Source organism: Podarcis tiliguerta (genome assembly GCF_965153285.1).
Source record: "Podarcis tiliguerta genome assembly, chromosome: 12".
Lineage (NCBI taxonomy): Eukaryota > Metazoa > Chordata > Lepidosauria > Squamata > Lacertidae > Podarcis > Podarcis tiliguerta.
This window is the reverse complement of record NC_139545.1, coordinates 40,667,265-40,680,169: the sequence shown is the minus strand read 5'-3', so window position 1 is coordinate 40,680,169 and position 12,905 is coordinate 40,667,265. Positions and strand designations below refer to the sequence as shown.

At 41.0% G+C, this 12,905-nt stretch overlaps 1 protein-coding gene across 50 annotated transcripts in view; it reads right to left on the bottom strand.

Moving 5' to 3' along the window:
• SVIL (supervillin) overlaps positions 1 to 12,905 on the bottom strand; it is a 146,225-nt gene that overhangs the window by 47,144 nt on the left and 86,176 nt on the right. For 7 of the 50 annotated variants that reach the window (XM_083405930.1, XM_083405914.1, XM_083405921.1 and 4 more), the window contains 7 exons: positions 7,220 to 8,080; positions 6,626 to 6,796; positions 6,062 to 6,096; positions 5,349 to 5,410; positions 4,554 to 4,693; positions 3,735 to 3,830; positions 1,245 to 1,497 (listed from right to left, as the gene is read on the bottom strand). In XM_083405930.1, coding sequence (XP_083262056.1) covers positions 1,245 to 1,497; positions 3,735 to 3,830; positions 4,554 to 4,693; positions 5,349 to 5,410; positions 6,062 to 6,096; positions 6,626 to 6,796; positions 7,220 to 8,080 — 1,618 coding nt within the window. Of the gene's footprint in view, positions 1 to 1,244; positions 1,498 to 3,734; positions 3,831 to 4,553; positions 4,694 to 5,348; positions 5,411 to 6,061; positions 6,097 to 6,625; positions 6,797 to 7,219; positions 8,081 to 9,890; positions 9,975 to 12,905 lie in introns of all 50 variants that reach the window. The other 43 variants (XM_083405912.1, XM_083405944.1, XM_083405911.1 and 40 more) reach the window with 15 other exon arrangements.

Genomic DNA, 12,905 nt, shown 5'->3' with positions numbered 1-12,905 from the left:
TGGAAGAAGAACATCAAGAGGACTGCCTTCTTCAAGATTCAGGTAGGTAGCCATGTTGGTCTGACGCAGTCAAAATAAAAAAAATTAAAAAAAAATTGTCCAGTAGCATCTTATAGACCAACTTAGAACAAACTTAGTTGTTATAGAACAAACTTAGTTGGTCTATAAGGTGCTACTGGACAATTTTTTATTTATTTTGCCTTCTTCAAGATAAGACTATCCACATGCTGTGACTGACAGGGGGCCAGGCTCTGCATCCCACACTCCAAAAAGAGGTGACATAGTTGGGCTCATGGGAGAAAGCCTTACCAGTGGTGGCACCTGAGCTCTGAACACACCCTTGCCCTGGGAACCTCTGTCCCTGTTTTCTATAGGAAAATGACAACAGCTCTTTTCCAATGACCCTTTTGGTAAGATGCTGTTTTAAGCATGCTCTTCAATGAATTTTGCAACTGCTGGGTTTTCATATGCTGCATATATTGTTCATTTCACTGCATATAGTATTGCTTTTATTGTTAGTTGTTTTACTGTGATCATTTACTGCCTTGCAGGTCCCATTTCTGGGACAGAAAAAGAGGGAACATATATTCAGTAATTTTCTGAGCTTTTTATTTTATGGTGTAAAAGTGTTGCAGAGTTGAAAATGGTGAAAAATCAAGTTAAGCTAACATAGTCTTCAACAAATGTAGCATTCCAAATTCAGATTAAAGAACTGAACCTAGGATAGCCCAATCACTTGTGCATTTCACAATTTGGGGAGTAGTGGTGTTTACCAGTCACATCCTATCGGCAGTAGGATTTCTATTAAGAGACTACTTATTACCGAAACTGGGGAAAAAACCCTATGTCTTTAAATGATTACTCAAAGCAGAAACCAAAAATCATCACGAGTGCAATGATATAAGGGCTTGGACTTGGCATTCAAATATGAAGAGTAATGGCAACTGCAGTTTAGGTTTTACTCTCAGGTAAACACAAACAGATGCCTTCCAAATTGTGGCATTAGAAAGATGTATCATGTCTGCTTCTTGGCAAGCCATTGCCTGTACATGCTGTGTCAGCAGTCACACGGCTGCATTAATAGCAAGGAACATGGTGCATCATTTGATGACGACTTGCACCAACATCCTATGGAGACTTCGCTTGGGGTGGCTAAGGCTCCTTGAACTCATGACACATAACAACTGCTGAGTAAATATGCCCCAAAATCAGCTGCTAGAAGAAAATATCCTGTATATACCTACCTGCTCAACTTCTCCAAGTGTGACAGGCTGTGTCTGATAACGAGCTTTCGACCTCCTTTGCCTGATATCCCCTCTGCTCCTTGTAGAGACTGCCTTTGTTATGGGTTGAGATAATTTGTTAAATAAGGCCATCTTTTCTGCCAAGCTCAGGGTGGAAGAGTCTGGTTCCCCAGACTGATCTTGCTCAAGGGCTTCTCTGGCTTCTTTGATTTCTTCTTTAGCCGATGTCTTTTGGTTCGCAGATGCCTGCAGCCTTAAAAGTGGAACTGAGAATCAGTACTGAGAGTTGCTAAGCAGTTAGCAGTCTTGTAGTTTTAGATGTAGAGAGCAAAGTATGGGGTGGGGTGGGGTAATCAGGAAAGCTAGCAAACAAAATGTGTTGGCAATTTGACTAAGCTATGAAATCAGCTTCATCAATTCTGACTGAAGAACTGCTAACATAAAATAGCATTTTGCGATTCGTTTATAAACACTCCCCTAATGGCACTGCTTGCAGAGTGACGAACTGCCCTAAAAGAGTCGTCCTAGTGGCAAAAAGATGCAGTTGAACAGATGCAGTGAAATAGACACACAGTTCACACTGCTGGGGTCTTAAGTGTTCTGAACTCTCTTATTCACTGCTTCTGGTCCTCACATAGGCATCTGTGCATAGATTCCATATTAATATGCACAGTGGGTCTTAAAGGAGTCACACTACACATGTGGGAGAAGGACGTCCAAACATCTACATCTACAGTGGGTACCCCTCTTTGTAGGGGTACCCACCTTTTTATCTTATTTTTTCCCCATAAATTTTATATAACTGCTTGATTGTTAAAACAAAACAAAAACCCAAACCTCAAAGTGGTTTACAAAAAGATTAATAAATAAATACATCTTGACTTCCCTTCTCTAGTCCATGGGGATGAAGGTCCTTGAATGTGGAGTGAATTTACCTCCTGCATTAGTATTGCATTGTCTAACTTTCGCTAATCATAAAAGGGAAACGGGGGGGGGGGGGGAATCACCTCAATACAGCAACACCAATCCACACAGCAAGTAGCAGAAGTGGTGAAGCCAACAGTTCCGTAAAGGGTCAACCAAGCCCTGCATGCATTAGCTTGTTCATAGAGAAAGCACACAGCAATGGCACCCTTACACTGTCCTCTCACTCTCTCCTCTTCTACAAGTCTATATTCACTGTGTTAGTTCTAGGCTGAAGGTATGTACATAGGGGCCACACAGGGAAGAATTGATGTGGAGCTGCTCACACACTGAGGAAGGGTCATAACTCATTGGTAGAGCACATGCTGTGCATGGAGAAAGCTCCAGGTTCAGTACAGTCATTGTAGACAATTAATAAGAGAGATGGGACCAATGACAGCTTCCTATAGAACTACATCTCCTATGTTCCATGTGCCCAGATGGCCAAAACCAAGAGCTGGGAGATATTCCTAAAGACATATTCACAGTAACTTTGGCCAAACCCTGTTTAGAAGACAAAAGTTACATTGTAAGGTGCTTGCAAGAGGCGACAGGGAGGATTAGAACGATACCATGGCAATATTGCTCTATCATCAACCTGTGCTCTCTCTTGCTTGGCTTCACACATCTGTTACGTCTTTCCTCTTTGGCTATAATGACATAGACCCTTGTTAGTTCCCAAGAGAGGAAAGAGGCTAGGAAATATACCGAGAGATTGTGGACCAGACTAGAGGAACAGAAAGGAGGAAGACAACTCATCTACATCCTGAAAGCCAGAAAGACATGTGGATGTCCAATAGAAAAAGGCTATATAGCCTGAAAGGTCTGGGGTATTTAAGTGTTCAAGATTTAAAGATCCAGAAGGATAAGCCATGTTGGCCTGTTGTAACAAAAAGCTAACAAAAACAAAGTAGTATAAGTGAGTGTCTTGTGTTAGTATACAAGATCCATATCTGACTTTGGGGCCACAATAAAACAGCTACCCTTTGAGAAATCACAAGTCTTCTATGGTTTTTCTACAGTGTTGTTCCCCAATGCTTTCTTTTGCATCTCTTAACTTTAAAATCACAACATGCAACAGAAACAAGCAAAGAAATTTGTGCTTACACCTATAGGTGGTGCAATTTCTCATCCTTCCATTAATTCAGTAAGTTGTTAGAAGTGGAGAGAAACAGAGGTGGGTGCAAGTTGCGGTATCAGAAAACACCTGGTTTTTTCACTTTTATTTGAGACACAACAAATGTCTTTGCTCAGCTTTTTAACATGCAACGTTCTTCTGCATTGGAGAAATGCACCTTCTAAAACGAGGCAGTGTGCTTAATTGGAAAGCTCCTGAATCAAACACTCAACAGGCAAAGAAGTCTATTGTTCTATCAGTCAAACACAGAAAGAGGACAAGAACAAACGACAGTTCTTAAAAGTTCCACTAAATTGCTTGGAACACTTAAGACACTTGGGTTTTATGGATGCATTTGCTAGCAATGACCCTTGTGCTCCCTGTAACATGCAAGTCGTCTCCCCCAGTACCTGGTAGGATGTACAGTGCTCTTAACTACAGTGGGATTAGGTATTCTTGCCACTATAGAATGGGTATTCACAGTACGTAAGGCAGGGATAGGTTCACTTTAAAAAAATAGCCAAGGGAAGGAAAATGCACAAGAAGAGAGAGAGAAGAGAATAGCATTAAGAAAAAACATACAATTTGAACCACGTAAACAAACCGATAGTAATTCCCCCCATTTAAAAAAATTGGACATTTTAAAAAATAAAACTGCATTGTTGATCCAAAATATATTTGAAAGAAGATGGTCAAGGACATCCTGATTTTCTATAAAACTGAATCATTTTCATATGCATTTTACTTTAAAAAAAATAAAAAATAAAAATCTTGGCTGCAGGGCAGCAACACTGGTGCTCTGAAAGAAAGTTACAAGGTATACAAAAGCACTGGATATTATTAATTAATGTGATGATGCACAGGTCTAGAAGTCTTCTAGATTTCTAGTAAGATTCAGCAGCTTAATTGTGCAGGGCTCAAGGCAAGAAATCTGTTTCACTTGGCTTATAAGCCAGAACTGCAATTAACTCCTCCCTTACCATCTTTCATCTATTGCTTCATAAGCTTATATTGCTCATGCATTTTGCGTTGCTCCATTATCCCTTGCCTCCAAAAGCAGCTAGAAAGACATTCCCTCTGGCATACATTTCTCAAGGAAGCTATTCCTTAGCAACAAGCCTTTTTCCTTATTACCAAGCCATAGGCACTTAATGAATGGGAATTTAGAGCTCCGTTAAAAAACACACAACCCAGTGGAATAGCAGACCTAACACATTTCCAAGACTTACGTAGCTGCAATGACCACTTCTTCGGTGGTAATGGGCTGCGTGCGTGACCTATCCTGCATTCGCCTTAGCCTTCTTTCCACCGCAGAATTCCTTGAATGTGGCTTCGGAAAACTCTTCCCGTCAAACGACTTTTCCATTTCCTAGAACCAGATGCACACCAGAACTAACAGGTTAACAGAAAGGAAGACTCCCAAATCAAGTGGGTGATAGGGTTGTCGCTCAGTTCAGAAGAGGGTTGTACCGTGGAACAAAGGAAGCTGCCGTATATTGAGTCTGCCGTTTGGCCCATCTGCCATTGGGTCCAACTAGCTCAGGATAATCAGTGCTGAATGGCAGCAACTCTCTAAGGTTTCAGACAGAGGTCTCTCCCAGTCCTCCCTGGAGATGCAATGGATTGCATTTGGGACCTTCTGAACACAAAGCAGATGCTCTACCACCTTCTGTGGCACCTATGCGCCAACTCCCAATGGCCACACTGGCTGGGGAATTGATGGGGGTTGAGCAATGCCTGGATGGCCATAGCTTCCCCATCCCAGCCCACTCGCTCATTTGCCTCCTACACACTTGTAGCCCAACTCCTTATAGTGCAACACATGAAGCTGCTTTACACTGCCCTCAAGCCAGTGTGGGCATCTAGCTCCATATTGTCCACATTGACTAGCAGTGGCTGTTCAGGGGTCTCTGCCAGCCCTGCCTGAAGACTGAACCTGGGACACTCTGCACGCAAAGCTCTGACACTGAGGTGTGTCCCTTCTGCAGACTTAACTGGTGAGGGAAGACAAGGAGGACACTTACCCTGAATAGCAACCTCTTTGCCGCAACACTCAGCTTGGCTCGCTCGTCCACTTTCTCCTCATCTACAGATAATAAAGAAGATTACATGACATGACATATCTTTAGATAAATCCAAGAGATTCTCAATTTTTTTTAAAGAAACACACACACATGTAAATAACACAGGAACACAACTGGCAAAAAGGTACATCAAGAAAGTGAAGGCCTGTTTGGTTCTGGGCAAGACAGTAACATCGCTTTTTAATGAGCATCTGAGCTGCAGAATGTTATATAGTTCAATTTTAAGATAGTCAGAGAATTGCTCTTTCCTGGCAGTTGTAAGGTAACACACCAGGGTGAAGAGGGTTGAAGGACATCATATCCACAATTTTCAGTCAAAAGAGGTTATATTCTGGTATTTGTTTGTCATTTATGCTGAAGATCATGTAACTACTTGCTTCCTAGCCAGAAGATCTGAAGACCTCCCTTGTGACCCAGCAAACCTGCTTATTTATCCACTCCCTTGTAACACTGCCTTCATTTATTCTCCCTTCTCATTGCCTCTTTTTGTGCTGTTATCTAGATTGTAAGCCCCTCTGGGCAGGGACTCATTTCACTTCTGAGGCTGAGGGGAAGTCAAATTTGGTCAAGGTGTAACTAGCCTGCCACTAAAGGCTGATAGGTAAAACATGAAAATTTACCCATAAAAGAGCATGGCGAGAAAAAAATCTTACCTTCAGGAGCTGGCATTTCTGGACTGAATACAGACCTATGGGTTTTACAAAAGAAAATATAAGTATGAGTTGGAAATAAAAATTGTAGAAAAAAATCCCTAAGCCTAATCTTGTTCAAGAGGGACAGCAAATAGGTTGCAAATGGGGAAAAAGGGTTTTTCAAGTTACAATAGTGTTTCCTTTACAATGACCCTTAAAAAGCAAGAAGGCAAGCAATGCCAGCCAGGTGTAAGTTGCATGAAGGAGAAAGATGTCAACTAAAATAAAAATAAAAACAGACAGAACTTCAAATATTCTGCCAATTGTTACACACAGCACTGACCCTTTCACCTTAAAACATATAAGTAAATGTATTTCTGCTCAGAGTTGTGTGATAAACAGCCTTTAGAGTAAATATTGAATTTTTATTTCAAAAATTAAAAATAGCCACCTTGAACTACATTGCCACCTTATCTGAATTAATATTTGTGTTGAGTTGCATTTTTTCCAAACACTACTTTTATTACTGCCAGCTGTCATTCTAAATAACGCTGCTCCAGTGCGCTGTGCCATACAAATGCCTACCTATCTGTTTCCTTTCGCTCTGCTGAAGTTATAGGTTGAGTCCTAAATCTCTCGGAAGTCTTTCTACTTTCCCCAGGAGAAAAATAGCGCCTTGGCCTCCGTGACCCTCTTTCGTGTTCAGCACTGGCAGACAAATCAGTACCTGATGTTGGCATCTCAAACTGAGATTCACTTTTTTTTTTAACCACATCAGAAAGTGCAAAGAAAGGAAACAAAGAATTAGGATGGGGAAAGAGGGAAGGGAGAAAGAGAAAGAGAGGTGAAGGACAAATATAAAGCATCCCACCAAATCAGTCCATTATCAATCACTCTGCATGCTCCTGGAAAACCATGCATAGAAAAGTACAAAGTCATTCCATTCCAGCTGCCCCAACATCAGAACTTGCACTAAGCAAGCAGAAGCACAAACGAACAAGAGAAGTCAGGACAACTCCACCTCCAAGACACACTAGATGGGAATTGACTCGTGTGTTTGAAGTGCTGCAGAACGCAACTGATGTTGAGTTTGGGGGTGCCATTTTATGCCAAGGACGTGCAAGTGTCACACCAAGTTAAAAAAATATATACACATATATATTCAGAAACGTCACCTACAGTTCAGGTTTCTTGCAGGCATTGGCAGTTTCCAAAAAGGCATTACGGAGTTGGGCAACAGAGACTTTTGTGTCAACCATGGCAATCTCACCATTGGGGATCTTGGCTTCAGTGCTCTGAAACTCCATTGCATTCTTTGCAACATGCTCCTTACTTTTAAAAACTTCTAATTTAGGCGAACCGCTATAATCAGAAAATGAGCGAGTAAGGAGCTTATGCTTCACTGGAGTCTCTTCCCGAGCCTGAACTTTCCCTTTAGCACTCTGTAGGTACACAACTCTTTCGCTCCTCTCAACGTTCTCCTGAGTCTTCTTCGCCTGAGGTCCAGGCATCCATTGCATACATCGCTCCAGCTCTTTCTCAGGTTCCACGTTCCTTGGCTGGCCAATTGCCAGTTTCTCAAATTCATCTCCTCTGCTCAATCTACGATTCTCTGAAGTCAGAGTTGGCTGCCTTTCCTTCTCTGCCTCCAAACTGGAGTAAGTGAGCTTCGATGACGATCCATGATTCTGAGGCAAGTCACTTCTTTCATCATCCATCTTCGCATCTTCTGGGAATCTGGTTATGAACGCTACATTTGCCGGCCCAGGAAGGTTATGAACGGGGCTGCTTTCTGGTTCTTCGGCTGCCACCTGTTTAGCTATATGAGCGATTCCAGCAGGCTGAACATAGCCATGTGTTGGTTGGCAGGCCAAGCCAAGAGGCTGATTGGCAACCCTATGGAAAGCAGACGTTTCTGACTGAAGAGGCACGAAATTAGCAGGCACTGGGCGAAACTTTCTTTGAGTCATAGTGTCTGCTGGAAGTTCAGGGCTTGAACGGGCACTTTCCTCTTTCACCAGTTTCTCTCTAACTTTTACTCTTTAAGAAAGAAAAATGGATTAAAAAAATGTGGGACAGTTGTAACTAAGCCAGAGAGGAGGGGGGGAAACACATGCACCTAGTTTGGGGAAATCCAGCAACATCAAGTTTTAAGCATCAAATTAAACTAGACTAAACTAGTGTGGGAAATCTGAGAACCTTCCTAACAAGTGCCCTTTGCCCAATCTGATGTCAGAGGGGATCAAGACATGGATTTCAGCAAAGTCATTTTTCTGTCCACTTCTATTTTCGTGCGTTGTGCTGAACAATTTAGTCAGCTGTGTTCAATCTGCTGATGAGGAAATGTAATTAAGTATGCCCAAATGGAGAATAAATAGAATTTGGGTTTTCGTCTAACTACTTATATCACTAAAAAATATTCCAAAAAATAACAACACTGGCACTTGTCCACCTTTACAGGGGAAAAAGAAAAAAAATGGGTGGCTCCCTTAACATGTTTCTTTTGTTAAAAAAAAAAAAAATCAGCTGAGAACACATTATAAGAAAAACATGTAGAAAAAAGAAAAATACTCCATTTGAATTATAACCAGTGAGAAAATGTTCTAAACAGAGATGGAGAGCAGAGGCAACTGAATCTTGGCACGTAACCTGAGAGCCAATACTTTTAGATATTTGTTTTATTTGTGAAAGACTCATGCCTCTACCTTTGCAAAATGCACAAGAAGTGTGAAACAGAAAAAGGGAGGCTCCTGCTTATGTATGTTTTGCTGAAATATGCAGCAATTTGAAAGTGTGCGCACCATGAAGGGGGGAGACTATATTTTATACTCTGCAACCTATACCTTAGAACAAAATATATCCTAAGCAGAGGATCTGAGAAAGAAATTCAAGTGTAAAACAAGCCGTGATCACCTGTCCAGGAACCACACATTTGCTCATTCACAGTAAGTTAAGTTTTGGTTTAGTGTTGTGTGCAAACAAGGTATATATGTTAGAGAAAAAGAAGTGGAGCGTACAACTGATACCAAACTCCTTGTTGGATAGGGCCTCTCAATCATAGCTGAGCCTATTCTATATAACATTTATCACATTACCTTTTTAAAGGAACTGTGACTAATAGCAAGTGTTCATACACCACATTATTAGCAAACCAAGTTCTCGTTTAAAGTATGTTGCACAGCACTAAACAATCAGGATTTTGCTATAGCCTGTTTTTAACCACCGGATTTAGGAATACTTCCTTGTCTGCTCACTTGAGACCCACTTTTTGGAAGGACAACTCATCCCTTTATGAGAACTACTTTATGTGAACATGCAAGCTGCTCACAGCTCCAAAGACAAGCTAATGTATTAACTATACACTTTTTTGTATCTTCACATTCAGGGAAACCACTCAGTAAGGGACAAAAGTTTCTGCATTCAGTGCTTGCAACATTTCACAGGCTAGTATTCTGTTGCACTTCAGATTGCAAGGCAGGAGAAACATGTTAATGACAGGCCAAAAGGCAAGACCTGAGTTTAGCCAGTGCCACCATGTTTACACCTGTGGAGCAAACATTAAGGGCATTTTGAGTGCTTCCTACCAGAACATCAATTAGTTGTAAGTGACAAAAAGGAAGACGCAGAAATTGTCCGGGGGGTGGGGAGGTGGGAGAGAGGGCAGGGGCAGAAGGAAAGTTTCATTAGAGCAGAAATTAAAAACAGAAATTGAATATATATTTTTTAATCCACTGCCATTAAAGGGTGCCAACGACATTTGTTAAAATGATAGTGGGGGAAGGAAAAGGAGAAAGGAAGTTAACAGTCCAAATTATTATTATTTAAGCCACACAGCTGCATGGTAGGATACCTGGAGGGCCAGCTGATAAGTGAAGGTGTATCCCCATCCGAATCTTTCTGAAGAAACCAATCAGGTTTTGTTTTCCCTGCACTACTATAGAAAATAGAGCTTCAGAATTTTTTTCTGGCAATACGTCAATGCATGCACACACAATCCTCCTGTTTCCCCCCAATTCCTTAAACAATTTCTTCATTATTCACTGAAGGTATTTGGCTTATAAATGTAAGAGGCAGGCTTGTAGCTTTAGAATAGCTGCGTGTGAATGCAATTAGGAACATATCCACAATATGCACAGAAAAAGCTAAACCTCTCTTGAGACAAATATGCTCTCAATATAGACTGCTACTACACCCAGATGTGGGTTTTTTTTTTGGGTTTTTGTAGCTACACATTCAAATCATTTTTCTTCTGGTTCGATACTTAATGCAAGAAAATATTCCTAAGAAACGAAAGTGTAACATGGTCAAATTAACAAATGATGCATTGTCATAATAAAATTAGTTTAGACCTGCTTTTTGTTTGTTTAAAGAGAAGTTTGTCCTGAATTTTCATTTTAAATGTAGGGTGAGAAGTTATATTGAGATAAAAGGGAAAGTTATAAAGAGATTAAAAAAGAAGTCAAATAAACCTTTTAAAAAGGAATTTCATTGAAACATCTATTCTGATGCCTCACCCCATCTTATAACGTCTCTCGGTTCAATGTTTTTTATTTGTATTTTTTCAAAATAAATGAACTTGTTCATAGGCTTTGAAGAACCTGGACCTGGTAAGCCAGATTCAGAAGCCACTTACCACAGTTCCTGTTTTAGATGTAACAGGAAGCTATTCTGAACTGGCTTCCTAGTCTGTTTGCTCATGTGAAAGGAAAAAGCAAAGTGACTGCAGGTTCAAGCAGTTTGGGCAAATCCTGGTTTATAAAGCCAGGATTTGATTGCATGAACAATGCCTTAGTCCTTCATCACTTAAATGAAAGCGGTGAGAGAAGTACAATAAATCAATATTTAGTGGTAATGATTGAAAACTGCAAGATTTTATTAAAATGCACACATTAAAACCCTAGCATCACCTTGAAAATTTGCTACTTCAGACCAGGCTCTTGGAATAAATACTCGTTTCTGACACTGGTGAAAGGCAGGTTGAGTCAATATTCAAAGTCAGCCACAAACTGCACCAAAAAACTAGGGGGGGAAAGGGGGGAAGCAATGACATTGGCACCTTTCCCCAAAATCAGCATTCCTAGCCCAAGAAGCTGCCAGGATCTAGATAGGTATGGAAGCTAGAGAGTTTGATGCCAGAGTGAACTAGCTTAATCTTTATCACAGAGGAGCTTTAGCTAGAGTCAGAGTGACCTGACATGTAGCCCAAAATGGAAAGAATGAGGAAGCTGGCAGCATTAATCCCAATGAGAGAGACCTGGTCCAGATCTGCTTAATGTACTCTGCTATTTTGATCTATGCTAAAGCTCCAGAATATAAAAGCATACTTTAACTTGAAATAGTGAGTACAGTTTCTATGTATGCATATGCACACGTGTGGACATGCATATGCATGCACACACATGTACACTTTTTAGAAGAATGTGTGCAAAAGAAGCAGGTGCAATGCAAAGATCTAAAGATAAGGAAATACTGGGAGTGAGTTTAACACACATATTCTCTGGGCCCAAAAGGCAAAAATGAAATGGTATTTCAATAAGACTAAGTAAGTTCCATCTCTAACTACATTTCATTACTCTTATCTGTACCTGGAGTGATAGGATGGCTACCTCTTCCATGGTTTTCCCCTGCATTGTTCCCAACAATATGTTCACCTGTTTTGATTTTCAGGTCAACAGCAGGGAAAAGGGAAACATTGTTTTCCTCAAAGTCCAATTAAAGGTCCAAACATCTGCCTTTCTTTGGAAGGCATTTGCTGCCATTGTTGGCCCTATCTGCTGCTGTGCCCAATTAAAGGCCTTTTATGCTCAGTGATCGCAGTCAATCAGCGATCACATAGTAAAAATGAGGCTCATAATGCTATAGAACCAATCACGTTTGGTTCATGCTGATGTAGCCATGCTTCTTGAATAAGCAATCACTTTCCTCTGTTTTAACATAAGAGCAGCTCTCCAGAATTGGACCAAAGCCCAGTATAATCCAGCACCCCATTTCTCACATTGGCCAGGTGACACCCATGGGAAGGTCACATGCAAGGTACAAGAGCAACCGTTCATTAAAAAAGAAACCTGCAAGAAGAATTTTGGCGTATCCTTAATAAAAATCTCTACCCATATACAGAAGCTTGAACTGTTGGCTGAAATCCCTTGGAAGAACGCCCTTTACCCTGGATACTGATACTTTTAGTGTGGAAAAATAAGAAAGACAAGTTTATCAAAGGAAATACATGTTGGATAGGAAAGATCTTAGTTCTGTCTAAGATGGAGATGCAAAGAGCCATGATTGCTCTTTGAACTTTGCAGGAGAGAAACAAAGGAAAGATGCCTCCTCTCTCAAGGTGAGACTGAGAGGAGGGGGAAGTAGGATTTTAGGTCAGCAACCCTGGAGAATGCCAGTCTAGCGTCTCAACAGTTTAGGTCAAAAAGACAATCTGGGAAGCTTGGAGATTCCTCTATCTACTTTCTCCCCATGCAAATCCCATCAGCTTTAATGCAAGTTGAGTTGCTTCCAAAGGCTTCCAACAATACTTGAGTAGCTACATTACTGCATAATTGCATAAAATGTAAGTGACTCCATGGAAGCAACATTGGAGGAGGTGGTTAGTTAGCCCTGTCACCCCAGATACACACAAAGGGACCCTAAAACCCTGAAAAACCACCACAGACATACCGTATTTTTCGCTCTATAAGACGCACCAGACTACAAGACACACCTAGTTTTTGGAGGAGGAAAACAAGAAAAAAATATTCTGAATCTCAGAAGCCAGAACAGCAAGAGGGATCGCTGCACAGTGAAAGCAGCAATCCCTATTGCTGTTCTGGCTTCTGGGATAGCTGCGCAGCCTGCATTCGCTCTATAAGACGCACAC